Genomic DNA, 15,971 nt, shown 5'->3' with positions numbered 1-15,971 from the left:
TAATCTTGGCTAGAATCCTCTAGATTCTCACATTTGTTGGCATACAGGTTTGAAAAGTATTCTCTCATTATGCTCTGGATCTTGGTAATTTCTGTTGTGATATTACCCTTCTCATCTGTGATTTTGTTTATTGTGCTCCCTTCTTTTTTTGGTAAGATTTGCTCAGGGTCTGTCAATTTTGTTAATTTTTTTAAAGAACCAACTCCTTGTTTCGTTGATTCTTTCTATAGTTTTTTTGGATTCCAATTCATTTAATTCTGCTTTGATTTTAATAATTTGCTTCATTCTGCTGGGATTAGGGTTGGTTTGTTGCTCTTCTTCCAAGAGCTTAAGGTGCGAAATTAAGTCGTTGGTTTGAATTTTTTCCAATTTGTTAATGTAGACATTCAGCTATAAATTTTCCTCTGAGTACTGCCTTTGCTGTGTCCCAATGGAGCTGGTATTTTGTGTGCTCCTTTTTGTTAAATTTCATAAACTGTTGAATTTCTGTTCTGATCTCCTCGATGACCTATTAGTGATTCAACAATGTGTAGTTCAATCTCCATGAGTTACAGGGTTTTCCATTGGTGGAGATTGGTGTTCAGTTCCTATTTGATGCCCTTGGGGTCTGAGAGAATGCAGGGAATAATTTCAGTGTTTCTGAATCTACACAGGTTTGTTTTTTGCCCTAAAATGTTGTCCATTTTGGAAAATGTCCCATGTGCCGCTGAAAAAAATGTATATTGTGATATTGCTGGTGAAATAATCTGCAGATGTCTGTTAGATCTAGTTGGTCTATAGAGTTGTTCAATTCTGAGGTTTTTCTGTTGAGGTTGTTCTGTCCATAGGTGAGAATGCTGTGTTAAAGTCATCAAAAATCACTATGTTTTGATCTATGAGTGGTTTTAGTGAAAGGAAACTTTACTTGATGAATTTCAGTGCTCCAGTAGTAGGTGTGTAGATATTAAGGATGGTTATGTCCTCCTGGAGGAGAGAGCCCTTTATTAGTATGTAATAACCTTCTTTGTCTTTTCTCACTAATTTTTTTTGAAGTCTATTTTATCTGATATGAGGATGGCAACTCCAGCCTGTTTATGGGGGCTGTTTGCTTGATAAACTTTATTCCAACCTCTGACTTTCAAAAAACTGTTTTTGGGGGCAAGATGTGTTTCTTGAAGACAGCAGAACGATGGATCTTGCTTTTTGATCCAACTAGACAGTCTATGCCATTTAATTGGAGAGTTAAGTCTATTCATATTGAGAGTTAGGATTGAAAAATATTTACTAGTTCCTGCCATTTTTAAAAGCTTTCATTATGGCTTGAGGAACTTAGCTGGTATGATTTTTAGATGTCAAATCTTTGTCAGTATCATGTTTGTGTTCTTTTCAATTTGTAGAACATCTTTGAAAATTTTCTGTAATGCTGGTTTGGTTGCTACCTAATGTTGCAATTCTTCCTTGGAATGGAAGATTTTTATTGTTCCCTTAGTTATGAATGAGAGCTTAGCTGGGTACATTATTCTTGGTTGGTTGTTATTTGACTTAAGGGCATGACATATATCCTTCCAATCTCTTCTTGCTTGCATGGTCTCTGCTGAGAAATCTGTGGTTATTCTGATTGTTTTTCTTTTATAGATGATTGTTCTCTTCTCCCTAGCTGCTTTTAGGATCCTTTCTTTGGTCTCCTTTGATCCTGTAGGGATTATAAAGTGATGGTGGGATGTCCTTTTCTGGTCAGGTCTGTTTGGGGTTCTAAAAGCTTCTTGTGTCTGGATAGGCCTGCCCTTCTGGATATTTGGGAAGTTCTCTGAGATGATTCCCTGAAGTATATTTCCAATACCATTGATCTCTTTTCTTCAGGCCCTCCTCAATACCAATTAGCCTTAAATTGGGCTTCCTAATTGTATCTTGGACCTCCTGAAGTGTTCTCTTATATTTCCTAGATTTGGATTGACTCATTTTCTGTTCTTCTGTTCTTTCTCTATAACAAGTAGATTAGCTTCAACCCTGGAAATTCTCTCTTCTGTATTGTCTAACCTGCTATCAAAACTTTCTACTTTATTCTTCATCTCCCTTCCTTGTAATTGCTCATATTTGATGCCTTGCATATCTTGGTTTAGATTATGTATGGACTTCCTTAACTCCTTGATTTCCATTTGAGTGGTGATCTCAGCAGCTTTATTGTCATTGGACATTTGTTGGAGTTTGGTCAGCTTTTTGTTTGTAGAATCTATGAATTCGTCCATTTTTCTTGTAAATCTTCTATTATGGCCTCCTTTATGGCTTCCTGTCATTCACATATCACCTTATTTATGGTTTCATCTCGTTTAGATATGGCTTCTTTACGTATCTCTTTCTGTATATTTTTAAACTTTTCATTAATCATGTTTATCAATTGCGTTTGTATAGCATTTAGAGGACTCTCCTCTAGTTTTGCCATTGACTACTCCATTGCCTGTTTATATTGGGTTCGAGATGCTATTCCTTGATTCGCCATTTTTCTTGAGTTTCTTGTTCTGCCCATTTGAACATGGGAACAAATTAATACTGCACAAGATTACAATTTTTAAGATATAATCAACCTAGACCTCTTTAGCTGGCCAGAAAATAGATGTTCACAATTTTAGATTGGTATTATCACCCTCTCTCTCTCTCTTTTTGTGCACTTACAGACAAATCTAATACCACCACCAATTACTGTTTTATGACCAAAAATAAATAAATAAAACCCTCAATCCAATCTCTATTGTATTTAAGTCCCTCTGGAACCTAGATATACAGTATTGCTCAATAACCATCAACTGTAGATCTATGCATTATAAAAGTTGAAGGATGAGCAGAGGAGCAGAGATAGAAAAATAGTATAAAAGACAAGAGGGGAGATAAGAAAAGAGTAATGTAAGAGTGTAAGATTAGTATAGTAATGAAGAAAAGGGATAGCGTAAGAATAACTGACCTAAGGTGATAGAAAGGTAAAATGGTTGAGTACAAAATTTAGAAAAAATAAGATATCTTATGAAAATAAGAAGAGTAATAAGAATATATGGAGAAAAAAGGAAGGCATATATAGGAGAGTTCAATAATAAAAATTTTAAAAAGTAAAAATAAATTATAAAAAGAAAAATAAAAACAAGAAAAAAGGTGGGGGGGAGGTCCCACCCAATTGTGAGTACTTAGACAAGAAATACTAGGGTTAAGAACCAACAGATTAAAAAGCAGGTGACTGTATCAATATAAATAACATTTGTATCCAGTCTGTACCCAGTGCTGTCTTGTGTTTCTGGAAACGGCCACAATGACAGAAGGAAAATGGGGTGAGGGGAAGGAACGAATCATAACATTAAAAAGAAAAGTTGGAGGTAAAATGGCAAAAAAATATGAACACATAAACATGCAAATGAAAAGGGTAGGAAAAAAGGGAGAAAAGAAAGAAAAAAAAGAAAGAAAAAAAGAGGGTATTCTTCAGTTTGGTTTTTTTTTTTGGACTAGGGGACAGGATAGGAAACTTGTGTCTCCACTAAATTCGGGATCCAAACACTTCAAAAGTCTTTTTCTCTTACGATTTAGCTTTGCAGTTTTTCTGATCAGTTTGCTTGATTGGGCAGAAAAAAAAAATGACACCACAAAACACCGGTGGAGTCATGAGAGGCTTTGTTTACCAGGACTACTGCCCCTCCCAGGGGGAGGAACTTCCAGTAGCTCTGGGGGGGCCATCCGACTAGGCTACCTCTGGGAAATCCTTTGCCCTTTTGAATGATGATGCTGCCAGCACCACTTCTCAGGCTACAGTTTGTTTGGGTGGGCATTTGCCAGCAGTCAAGATGGCGCTGCTCTCGGCTGGTGGGAGAGGGGATTCTTTCCTGATGCTGTTCCATGAGCCGAAGTGGAAACATCCACTGAGGTACTCACAAATTTCTGGATTTTCTGGTTTCGTGAAGTTGCCAGGTCCGTGCCACGATGGGGTGACGGCTCTGGGCTCATGCAGGCTCTGTCTGGAGCCCACAGGTCTTCTGAGTAGTGGTACCTCTCAGATTCAGGAGGGAGGCTTTGTCTCCCAGGCGACTCTGAGCAACTGGGGATGCTCCACGCTGTCTTCTTGCTCTGGTTTCCTGCCTTTCTCCTCTCTGACTGAGATCTCTGAGGTGGTAAAGCTTACCTAGGATGGATCTTTGGGTATGAACTTTCCCCTACGATACTAGAACTGGTATCCTGGCAAGAGCTCAAAAAGACTCACACTGAACTACCGCCATCTTCCACCGATCTTACCGAGCACTGAATTTTTTAATCCACTATGCAATAAGTAACTTGATTTTTATTAAGGATTTTGTTTTTGTAATTGGCATAGCTTTTACATGTTTGTCCTTTCCTCCTAAAGGATGCCTTGGGGCAAGCTCTCATTAAAGGGTGTTTAAAATAGCAGAGCCTCTCAAAAAATTTTTCCAAAGAACATTGATGAATTTATAAGGTGGTAGGAAAATATATCAAGGAGTTACAGTTACATTCATCAGCTATCAAGTATATTACTTCTGGAACATTGATACCCCTTTTCATGTTTTTGTCCCTCTTTCGCTCCCTCCACCCCCTCCCAATCATATTACTTTTTTAAGTTTGGAAGTCACTTTTACAATGCAGTTGTTTAAAGCATACTCTGGAAGACTGTAAATAATCAAAATACATCATAATGATAAATTCCCAGGGTTTTTATTTTTTTTTTTATTGTTGTTGTTGTTTTTTTGTTGGTAGTGGGGCTTGGACTCTGGTCCTGTGTGCCGTCCCTGAGCTCTTCAGCTCAAGACTACTGCCTTACCTCTGGGCCTGGGCGTTGTCCTTGAGCTCTACAGCCCACAGCAGCTGCCCTACTCTTAGAACCATAGCACCACTTCCCGTTTTCTAGTGGTTAATTGAAGATAAGAGTTACATGGTCTTTTGTGCCTGGGTTCACATTGAACCATGATCCTTAGATTTAGCCTCTTGAGTAGGTAGGATTACAGGCATGAGCCAATGTGCCCGGCTAATTCTCACTTTTTATTGTACTGGTAATTGATTTCTCAAATAAATCTGATAGCAAATCTTACCTTGATTCATATTATCATTTAGTTGCACTCTGTCCTGAAAATAGTTCAGGCTGCTTCTGTATATAAACATAAAAAGTTTGAGGATCCCTTTCTGAAATGCTTGAAACCAGAAGTGTTTTGAATTTCAGATACTGGAATATTTACATCCATATCATGAGACCCCCATCTAGACACAAATGTAGTGTATTTCTTATGCATATAACTATAAGGAAATTTGTACAATTTTTTTTAGTGCATTTTACCTGTTGCATAAGGTCAGGAGTGGACTTTTCTATTTGTACTATCAAGTTAGTGCTCAAAAAATTTCATACTTTGGAGCATTCTTTATTTTTGGTTTTAGATTAGGGATGCTCAGCCTATACTAGGTAAGGAACATAAACTATGCCAGATGAATGTAGATTCAGTAGTTCAGTAGTTGACTTTGCTGATTTATTTGGAAGGTGCTAGTAATCATTCATTTATTTTCCCTACTTAAATTATTTGATCCATGTATTCTTTATCTTTCTAATAAAGTTATACCTTAATCGGAAACAGAGCTAAGTCATATATTTGGTCACCTTTAAAGATGGTCACCAGAAAATACCCATTAATTATAAAATTGGTTCTTTTGGGTGACAGAAAATATTTGTACATTTGACCAAGGAAAAATGCTATGATTTAGGAATAGGAGGTAGAATTATAAAACAACATGAAAATGCTGGTCTTCCTCATGGTAGACTAGGCGTTAGTCTTATTCCACAGCACAATTATATATATATATATATATATAATTTATAAATGCTTTGGGCAGACCATTTTACTAGGGATTTAGTTGAGAATATCACATGGTCTTTTAAAATCATAATAACCAAGGTTATTTTAAGAGCTAGATATGGCAATCCTAATGAACTTTCATTGGGGAATTTAGGCAGCTTTTTCTAATGGTAGATTACAGCTGCCCAAAGTGATTTTATAATTACTTACTTAATAGAGGCTCTTGTTAGTAGGCTTATTTTGAGATCTATGTGTCTTCCCAGAATGTAAGTACTTATTACAAACTTATTTGAGAAATTGAGTCTTCTCCCCAGAAGAGTGAACAATGAGTGTTTTTCCTGAACTCTTCAGAAAAAATTATTTTTAATTACAGAAAATTAAGGGCAACTAGTACAAGCACGATAATTATCAGCATTAGAGACCTGGTAGACTTTCCTCAAAAAGAGAGCTGAAAGTTATGTAACATAATAATTATGAAAATGAATAAGACTTGTCATCATATGCCATATGTATTCATAAAAGAAAAATATAGGTTAATAATTGGAGGTCTTGACTCTAGAGTTTTTAAATTTTCAGTTACTATACTTTTAGTAGTTTTCAGTATATCAAAATAGATATAATAGTTCATATGTATTGTAATACACGTATTACTGTAGAAACCAATGCTATAATTATGCAGATAAATCACCATGAATTATTTCTTAGCTCTGAATGCGTTTAGAGTAGGCATGGCATCATTGACATCACACAAACACACACCAAGTAGGCTTGTTTTTGCTGGTCACCTGGACGTCTCATTCCTCTCTGCAAGATGAGATGCTAATATGCAAGCTTATTGATCACCAATGGATCTACCACGTGACAGGGCACATTTATAGTAAAATGTCTCTGAGGAATTTAAAGGTTTGTAAAGAAAGCAATACATGTGATAATCTCTCAACATAGATCAATCTCTGAACAAACCATCCTACAGTGGTTTGGCTGCTAATAGCACCAAGTGCTCTTGTGCTGGGTAGAAAAGAGAGTTGAGAAGGTAGGGAACTGTTGAGGGAAATGTGACAGCACAGCAGTGCACTGATTAGAAGCTGAGGGACTCACAGAGCAAATGAAGACAAGATCAAGAGACCATACTTTTAAAGACCATTCCTAAGAAGTTACTGGCTGTGTGACCTAGGTTCAAATGAGAAACAAATATGAAGCTCATCTTTCCAAAAGGTTAAGTCAAAGAGCTATAGCCTGAAGGCTTGGACCAGAGAGCATAAGCTTGAGAAAACAGGACTTTAAAAAGCATTTACCTGGGGCTGGGAGTTTGGCCTAGTGGCAGAATGCTTGCCTAGCATATATGAAGACCCGGGTTCGATTCCTCGGTACAACATGCATAGAAAAAAGACGGAAGTGATGCTGAGGCTCAATTGGTAGAGCTGTAGAAAGTCCAAGGACAGGGCTCAGGCCCTGAGCTCAAGCCCAGCACTGGCAAAAAAAAAAAAAGCAGTTACCTGATATATTGTATATACATTTATTTGTTTATTTGACATAGGAAATAGAAGGGGAGACAACAGATGATTGGGAGGGGACGGGGAGAGGGAAATAGGAACAAAAACATGAGAAGGGGTATCATCAATGTGTGAGAAGTAATGAACCTACTAACTGATGAATGTAACTGTAACCCCTCTATACATTATCCCGACAATAGAAAAAATAAATAAATAAAAAGAAAGAAAAACAGGCCCTAAAAGCAGGTCTCTCCCACTCTAAAGAGATTGAAAACTACCATCAATCTTTGAACCAAGCCTAGTAAAAATTGGATGTAATACTTAAAGCAGGATTCAACATTCAGACTGCTAGATTTGAATTTCGACTTTATTGCTAATTATGACATTAGTAAATCATCAATAGGTCTACGTTCTAGGAAACTGAATTAATAGTACCTACCTCAGTGCTATTGTTGGTATCTCTGAGATGATTCCTGTAGAACTCAAAAACATTGCTTAAAAGATTACAATTTAATTAAAAGTAAATACTATAATAACCACAGTGTTATTATTGCTGCTCCTTACTTTTGCTTTTCCCAAGTAAAACACTTGAGATGATTGCGTTGAGAACATGGCGTACGGTACTCCTCAGTTTTTCATTGCTGAGTCCTTTTCAAACAAAAATAAATAGAACATGCAAAGCCTAGGTTCTGTGTGAATTGGTTTGGTACCTGGAGCACTCCCTACCACTCCTTCTCGTAACTCCTAAGATGATATCATGTGGTTCCTACACTCATTGTAAAGAATGTGCAGGGACAGCACCTAAGCCCAGGGTTCAAGACCCAGGACTGGAACATACACACACCCACACAAAAAAGCTAGGGTGCCTGTTTTCTATGGTGGAATTCCTTATCTGATTGAAAACAAGTACCATTGCTAAAGAAATTTTGACTGAAGGAACCTGGAGCTTTTCATTGCAATAAAACTTATACTTCTTCAGGAAATCATGAAATTTGTGCATTGAGCCAAAATGAAAGAAGTAAAGTTACAGATGATAGCAAGAAATATAAATCTGAAAAAAACAAAGTAGTAGGAAAACAGTGGGGACTAAACACAAGATACCAGGTACTGACTACAATGTTTTAATATATTTGAAACTGAGATAAGAACAGAGGAGTATAATACTAGATAAATTTGTGGACAAGAAACATTGTGATAAAAATATGATATGCAGACTATCAGAAGATAAATAGAACAGATAATTTAAAAACTCTATATACAGTTGGAAGTTTTATTTTGTTGGTTAAGCAATTTCTGAAAAGATGTCCTTTTCCAAAGCAAATGCCAAATTAAAGCTACACATATCATTGCAGTGTTGCTATTATAAGTATACGTAATTACAGAAGCACTTGGCTTAATTGTCTGAAAAATGTATTTGGGTAAATAAATTCACTGTGTTCCTTGTAGTCAGACCACCTATAGTGATACTGACTGTAGAAGTTTATGACTTGGATTGGCCAAACTTTCTGAAAGCAAAGGAAATTCTATAAATAAATAAAACTATGCAGAGTAAATTGTAGCATCTGATTTCATATAATTTTTGTAAGGATTAATAAGCAATTACAAAGTCTTGACACCACTTACTAAGTGTCACATATGCTATGAATTGAAGGTTACTCTAAAATGATCTTTTTCTAATTGTATTTCCATTTAAATATTATTCCTATGTGTATATGGGGGTGTGTGCATGTGTTAGCTAAAGTAGTTTTACTGCTTAAATATATTAGCTTAAAGAATCCTTGTTTGTTGGGGTCAGAAGTTTGGACTAGTGGTGAAGTGCTCACCTAGCATACACGAAGCCCTGGGTTTGATTCCTTGGTACCACATACACAGAAAAAGCCAGAAGTGGTGCTGTGGCTCAAGTGACAGAGCACTAGCCTTGAGCAAATGTGTCCAAGGACATTGCTCAGGCTCAGAGTTCAAGCCTCAGGACTGGCAAAAATAAAGAATCCTTGCTTGTTAACATTTCAGCATGGATTAGTTTATCAGGTGACACAAAGGATGGAAAACAAGAGGTGTGCAGCAATACATACGCATGAGGACCAGAGTGGGGAATGTTGGAAGCCAAAAGATTCTTGTGAACAGAGCAAGTGATGAAGAGTTGAGCAAAGGGTGCTCTGTAGAAGAGATATGCAGAGTCAAACTTTGACCTGTCCAGAGCAAAACCAGTGGATTGTACATGATCTATTTGCAGTAGATGATGATTGAATCCAATTATTTTCTTTCTTTATGGTGATTTTTGACAACAAATAAAGTTAATTGTTAATACATTTCTAGATAGTAAAGACATTTTGTATGAGCTGTTTTTGAAAAAATTTCTTAAAACATGTTTTCTTTTCTGTTCTAAATTCATATCAGTAGTACATTTTTTCACAAGAAGAATTCTTTTTTTTTTTTTTTTTTTTTTTTTTTTGGCCAGTCCTGGGCTTGAGCTCAGGGCCTGAGCACTGTCCTTGGACTTTCTCAAGGCTAGAGCTCTACCACTTGAGCCTCAGCACCACTTCCAGCTTTTTTCTATGTATGTGGTACCAAGGAATCGAACCTGGGTCTTCATGCATGCTAGGCAAGCACTTTAACCACTAGGCCAAACTCCCGGCCAAGAAGAAGAATTCTTTTGAAAACACCTTTTTAAATAAAGGATAAAGGATAAGTTTTTCCATCTTTAATAAGACATTTCCATTATAGCTATGAAATAACAATCTGCTGCAAAGATAGTGTTTTCTTTTCCCCAGCAGTCAATGTGCCCAGCTCTGATTAGAGCAGGTAAAAGATTCATATCTCCTTCAAATGGTGAATTCCATTCAGTGGATGGGGGGCATTGTATTTTATTCTGACAGATTTTGTTATTATGAAAGCTCTAAATAGCCTTCATTCTCTTATTGGAAAATACTTTGTCTCACCTCTCTTGGGCTATGTTGACTTGATTTCAGAGAGGGAATGTACTTAAGCATATCTATCGCAAGTATTAGTGTCATTACTTTACAAAACATTTTATATCAACATTTCCTGGGAAGAAATAATGATCAAGCCAGTTGCACTGATTTTAGCCTTCATTTATATTACTATTTAAATTCATCCATTTATTTTTGTATTATTTTAAATATTTTTATTCAAATTTATTGTAAGGGTGATATACAGAGGGTTATATTTATATAAACCAGGTAATGAGTAAATTTCTTTAAACAGTATTACTTACCCTTCCACTTTTTCTCCTTCAGACCTTCCTCTCCCACACATTGTAAAGTTAATTTTCTAACGAAGTGTCTAGTGAGTGTCACAATTGAACTGGCTCACCCTTTGTCCCTCAATTTTTGATTCCTTTTTTCTTCCCCAAATTAGACAAAATTACAAATAAGACAAAGGGTATAGAAGTAAAAAACAGTGACAACAGAGAATAAACCCAAGGGGAAAAAAAGAAAACTATAAACAGTACATTCAAGAGGTATGGGGATTTTAATTTATTCTTTATATATGTATATATATTAAAAGCAATGTATGGAGAAGTTTCAGTTACATAGTTCAAGTAATGAGTACATTTGTTTTGAACAGTGTCACCCTTCCCCCATTTTCTCCCAATTTCCACTCCCCCTGCAATTGTCCAGTGAGTATAACTGCTCCATTCGTTCACTCTTTGTCCACCCTTTCTGTTTGCCCCCCTTTTCCCCCCAAGCAGGTAAAAGATAGAGGAAACAAAAGTAGCAACAGGAAGAAAAATCTTGTTTCCATTTCTTGATCATATGCACATAACTATTGAGTCTTTCAGATCCTCTCCTAAAAATATCCTCCTTTGGTCTCACTGTGTATGAATGTCTAGAGACCTGTATAATTATCATGACCCAGTGTATTTTTTGTCTTTTGCCATCCAGTGTGTTTAGTTGTAGATTTATAGGCACATTCTAGTACCATAAATGAGGGAAACCATGTAGCCTATGTTTCTTGAGTCTGGCTTACTGTGCTTACTATAATTTTTTCTAAGTCTTTCCATTTCCTCATGAATGGTACAGTGTCATTCTTTCTGATGGATTGGTAGAATTCCATTGTGTATATAGAGCAAATTTTCTTGATTCATTCATACACTGAGGGGCATCTGTGTTGATTCCATATCTTGGCTGTGGTAAACAAAGCTGCAATGAACATGGCTGTGGCCTTGTTTGTGGTCAGTTGGATAAATGCCCAGAAGTGGAATTGCTTCATCATAGGGAAGCTCTAAGTTTAGCCTTTGAAGAACCTACATCCTACTTAGGGATTTTAATTTAATTTGTCAGGTTATGAGTACAATGAAATGCAATCTTGAAAACAAAATCATAACTACAGAGTAAACTGATGGTAGGGGTGGGATGAGGAAAGAAGTGGAAGGAGTAACATTGATCAAGATACAGTTGTACTCAATTGAAGCTTCTTTGTATAACTACTTAATAATACATATCTAAAAAGTCATATCTACAAATTAAAGTTTAAGAATAATTTTAAATTTAACTCTTATTTCTAAAAGACACTAATATCAAACATACTGAAATATTTGATCTATGTATTTCCTTTTTTATTTCCAGGGCTACAGCAACACATCGAGGCCAGGTTATTTTCAAAGATGCATTAGCCCAGCAATTGTGTGAACAAGGAGGTAAGAGTCCAGTTTCACTTCTTTATGTTGATTATGTCCAAACTGTTTGTAGAAGATCTTAAGTAAGCATTTCATTACTAATATTTAATCATAATGTTTGAAAAGAGGAATTTTGACCATTTCATATACCTAATATTTATTTGCTAAAAGATCTACAGGCTTCTGTGAGCAAACTAAATCATAAGAAAATATACTCAATGTGAGCTAAGCAAATCATCAGAAAATATACTTCAATTTTGTAATTTTTCTGTTGAATCTATTGTAGTTGTACCGAAATAGTACTGAAACACTACAAGCATGTATTATGCTTTACTTATCACATATAAGTAAATGTCTTCCCAACTTGAATGCTTCTGATGATTATTTTTAAGTCAGATCTGTGACATTGCTTCAACTAATATTTTAAACTATTAGTTTAAAGTCTGTGGATATTATATTCACATTAGATTAAATATATATAATACAGTATGTATGACAAGGACTCCAAAGATATTAAGTGACTTCTACTTTGGGACAGTGTTGTACATAGACTCCTACATGTGTGCACATGTGCACATGCCACTGGGGAAATTTGGGATCTGGGATCTGTGTCACGCTGCAGATTTGTTCTTCTTATCCACTGAGCTTTCACCACCTTTGTGCCTCCATTGTAAAGCAATCAGCCTCTGAAAAATGGCAGATGCTTCCCTGAGCCCAAGTGTCCAAGATACAGGGGCCATGCCTTAGTGATTTTCAGAGCTGCCATACTACCTGGAGTAGAATTACTGCTCCAACATTGATGGCAGATTGAAGAAATTTCTAAAATTTTTGATTAAGTATATAGATAAGGAATATGGTTTAAGTTCTTTAATTGTACCCATTTCTCAGCTCATTGTAGACAGAAGATCATTTTTTTGTTTATATATTTTGGGGGATTTGTTAAGAATTACATTATTGAATTCCATTAACTGTCTTGCTGCTAACAAAAGTAATAAGCTTAGCAAAAATAAGGAAACTTACATTTGAGAGAAGCCTAAAATACCATATATTTTCAGTTGTTTATATGTCCACATATTTATAAAGATAGAAATAATAAATACGATTTTACCTAAATAACATGATATTTGATTGTTTACTTATATAATTCTTGAATAAAAAAATCTTTATATTTCACACATATTCTTCAAACTTATTGTATATATAGGCATTTATTCTGTGACTCTGATGTTGGGATTTGAGCTCTAGATTTCGCATATCCTGGGCAAGCATTCTGCCATGTGACCTTGAGAATGCAAATATTTGAAATACATAAGTCTATCAAATGTAAATCTTTTCCCAGATGATAAAAATGTTCACAGCACTGTATAGTAGTGAACATGAATATCCTTAAAAATGAATAATGTCAGGAAAAAGTATTTAAAATGAACATTTGTTATTACCTAAAACCTAGTTTTGTTTAAGCCTTTAAATTTTCTAGTCTTTCCTATTATATATGAATTTTCTTGGGTTTGAGTTATTTAAAATAAAATTAAAACCCCAAGAAAACTCAATATGAAAAAAGCTTCTATGAGTGAGAAAAATTGTCTTATAGTATTACACATGAATTTGATTTACATGACAATAGAGATGGATTTTATTAAAAATGCTGTACATCCTGGGAACAAAATGAAAATACTGAGTTCTTCAACAGTACCAACCAAATCCACTGAAATTAGATGAGTTTAACCAAGATAAGGTTAAAAAGAACACTAACAAGAAAGATGCTTCCCGCTGTCTGGAACTAATAAGGAAAATGATTGGTTCTATAATCTATCTTTTTTTTGGCCCTCTCTACTTTGAATTAAAGCATTAATATTTTATCAAAGAAAATAAGATGATTTTAATATGTAAATGATTTTCTAAGCCTGAGATGAGAAACATCTAATGTATTTATTAGAGAGAAAATGGCTATAAGTATATACCTGAGAATAGTGCCTTTCAATATTCAATAGATTTATTGATTCTAATTAAACCATTCAAACAAAACAAATAGCTTGGGAACAGCTATTATTATAAAATTTTGTTATTGGCTGAACATTGAAAAAGGGAAGCAACTTGAAAAATACACAAGTGAAGCCTTAAGTAGTTGGGGCCTTGACTTCTTTTCTCAGGAGAACTTCATCAAAAGACTTCATTCTGTACATATCTAGCATGTATAAAACTTCTACTTTATCTCACAGTGCCGAATATGGGCATGGAAGTGGAAGACCCATTTTCTATTCCTGAGGAAATCAGGCTATGATGGAGATGGGAGACCCACAGATCACAGAAGTAGCTACATTTGCCTTGTGGTCTTGGGAAATGACTCCTAGGGTGCTGTTTTGAAAGGTCTCAGTAGTTTAAGAAAAAGGGCAATGGAAAACAAAATTAAGAGGAGAAATAAGAGGATAGCAGTTCTAAGCTAGCCCAAACAAAAGAATGTACTCCTAGTTACATCCGAGGATCAATCAGCCTGGGCAAGAAAAGTCTGTGAGACTCTTATCTCCAATAAAATACTCAGCAAAGGCTGGACATAGTGCTGTGGCTCAAGTGGCAGAGCACTAGCCTAGAGCAAAAAGAGCTCAGGAACCATGCGTAGGCCCAAATTTCAAGCCTCAGGACCAACAAAACAACAACAAAAAACAAGCCTAACATGGTATAGAATTATATGCCTACAATCTAACCTACTGTGGGGTGGGGAGAGGTAGACAAAATTCTAGAGTCCCTCTAAAAAGCAAACACAAACTAAATAAATTTAAACAATAAAAAGAAACAAAAAAGCATTTGGGCCATGGCTCATTGCTCAAATAGGAGAGCATAGCAACTATGAGATCCCTGAGTTTAGTTTCCAGTACTGCCAAAATAGAAATTAAGGGGAAAAAAAACAATTAAAGAAGAGAAAATTCCACTGAAGCTCCAGCTTGGATCAGGCTACATCATCTTAGTTGGAAATTTCTTAGTAGCATTCTCCCTGATTTCTCCACTTCTTTCTCTATTCTTAGCCCCTATACAGAGCTGTAATAATGAGCTTTCTAAAATGGAAATATATATGTATTGTTTCTCCACCTAAAATCTTCCAAGCTTCAATCAGAAACAATAGTTTGGACTCAGAGTAGAATCTCTGTTGCTTATCACACATACAAGGAAAAAGCCTTCACTGTCTTACTTAGCTTTGCATCTTCCATCTCATTTCTTGTCACTTTCTTATTTCTATCTGAAAACTCCCCTGAATGAAGCTCACTCTGCCAATCATTTATTGTTATTTGAATCCTATACAACTGGAGTAACCTTTTGTCTCTTTTTGTTCTGGCCTCATCATGTTTTCCGACCTGTTAGGTATCATCTTTTCCTATTAGCTGGGGGAGGAGGATGCTTGATACATTGTGACTTTGACAATGTTAAAATTGTGTCTTTGTTCAGACACCATTATGAAATGGCCTTGCTTTGGTCTCTATCCATCCTGGTTGTACAGTGGCCTTGTCTGAGCCTGATATTCAGTGAGATTGGTTTTCTTTGGCAGGAGTACATTAAGGCTCGGCTGGGAGCCAGACCATCTGCTGGATATCAGGGGGCTACTTTTCTTGAGGCCAAAGAGAGAAAGCCAGGGAGCAGGTCATTTACTTTCGGACTTGAGGCATTATAAGGGCTTTAGAATGATAGACAAGTGAGTATATCTCAGCACCTATATGACCTTACATTGCCCAGAGGCTGGCACAGAGTGTGCTGGCACAGGGGCTAGGCCCAGGAAATCATAAAAGGAACAGATCTTGCTGGAGCCATTAATTAAGCAAGATTATCTGGTATGAAAGAACATAAACGGACTCGTGGTAGGAATGTGAATGCTCCATTTTCCCTCTCAACTTCATTAGAATTTTCTAAATCTTACAGTAAGTGTGTGATTTGGGTTATAAAGGTGCTCTGCTCTTTTTATTTTCATATTGGAGACAACTCAGGACTTCTAATTTTCTAGACACATACTCTATTACTTGAGTCAGGCCCTTTTTATTTTAGTTT

At 35.9% G+C, this 15,971-nt stretch overlaps 1 protein-coding gene across 1 annotated transcript in view; it reads left to right on the top strand.

Moving 5' to 3' along the window:
* Reln (reelin) overlaps positions 1-15,971 on the top strand; it is a 422,671-nt gene that overhangs the window by 158,923 nt on the left and 247,777 nt on the right. The window contains exon 4 of the mRNA XM_090332938.1: positions 11,890-11,960. Within this exon, the coding sequence (XP_090189064.1) occupies positions 11,890-11,960 (71 nt within the window). The remainder of the gene's footprint in view (positions 1-11,889; positions 11,961-15,971) is intronic.

This window comes from Megascapheus bottae, chromosome 5 (genome assembly GCF_031878675.1).
Source record: "Megascapheus bottae isolate mThoBot1 chromosome 5, mThoBot2.hap1, whole genome shotgun sequence".
NCBI lineage: Eukaryota > Metazoa > Chordata > Mammalia > Rodentia > Geomyidae > Megascapheus > Megascapheus bottae.
This window is presented reverse-complemented; position numbering and strand designations above follow the sequence as displayed.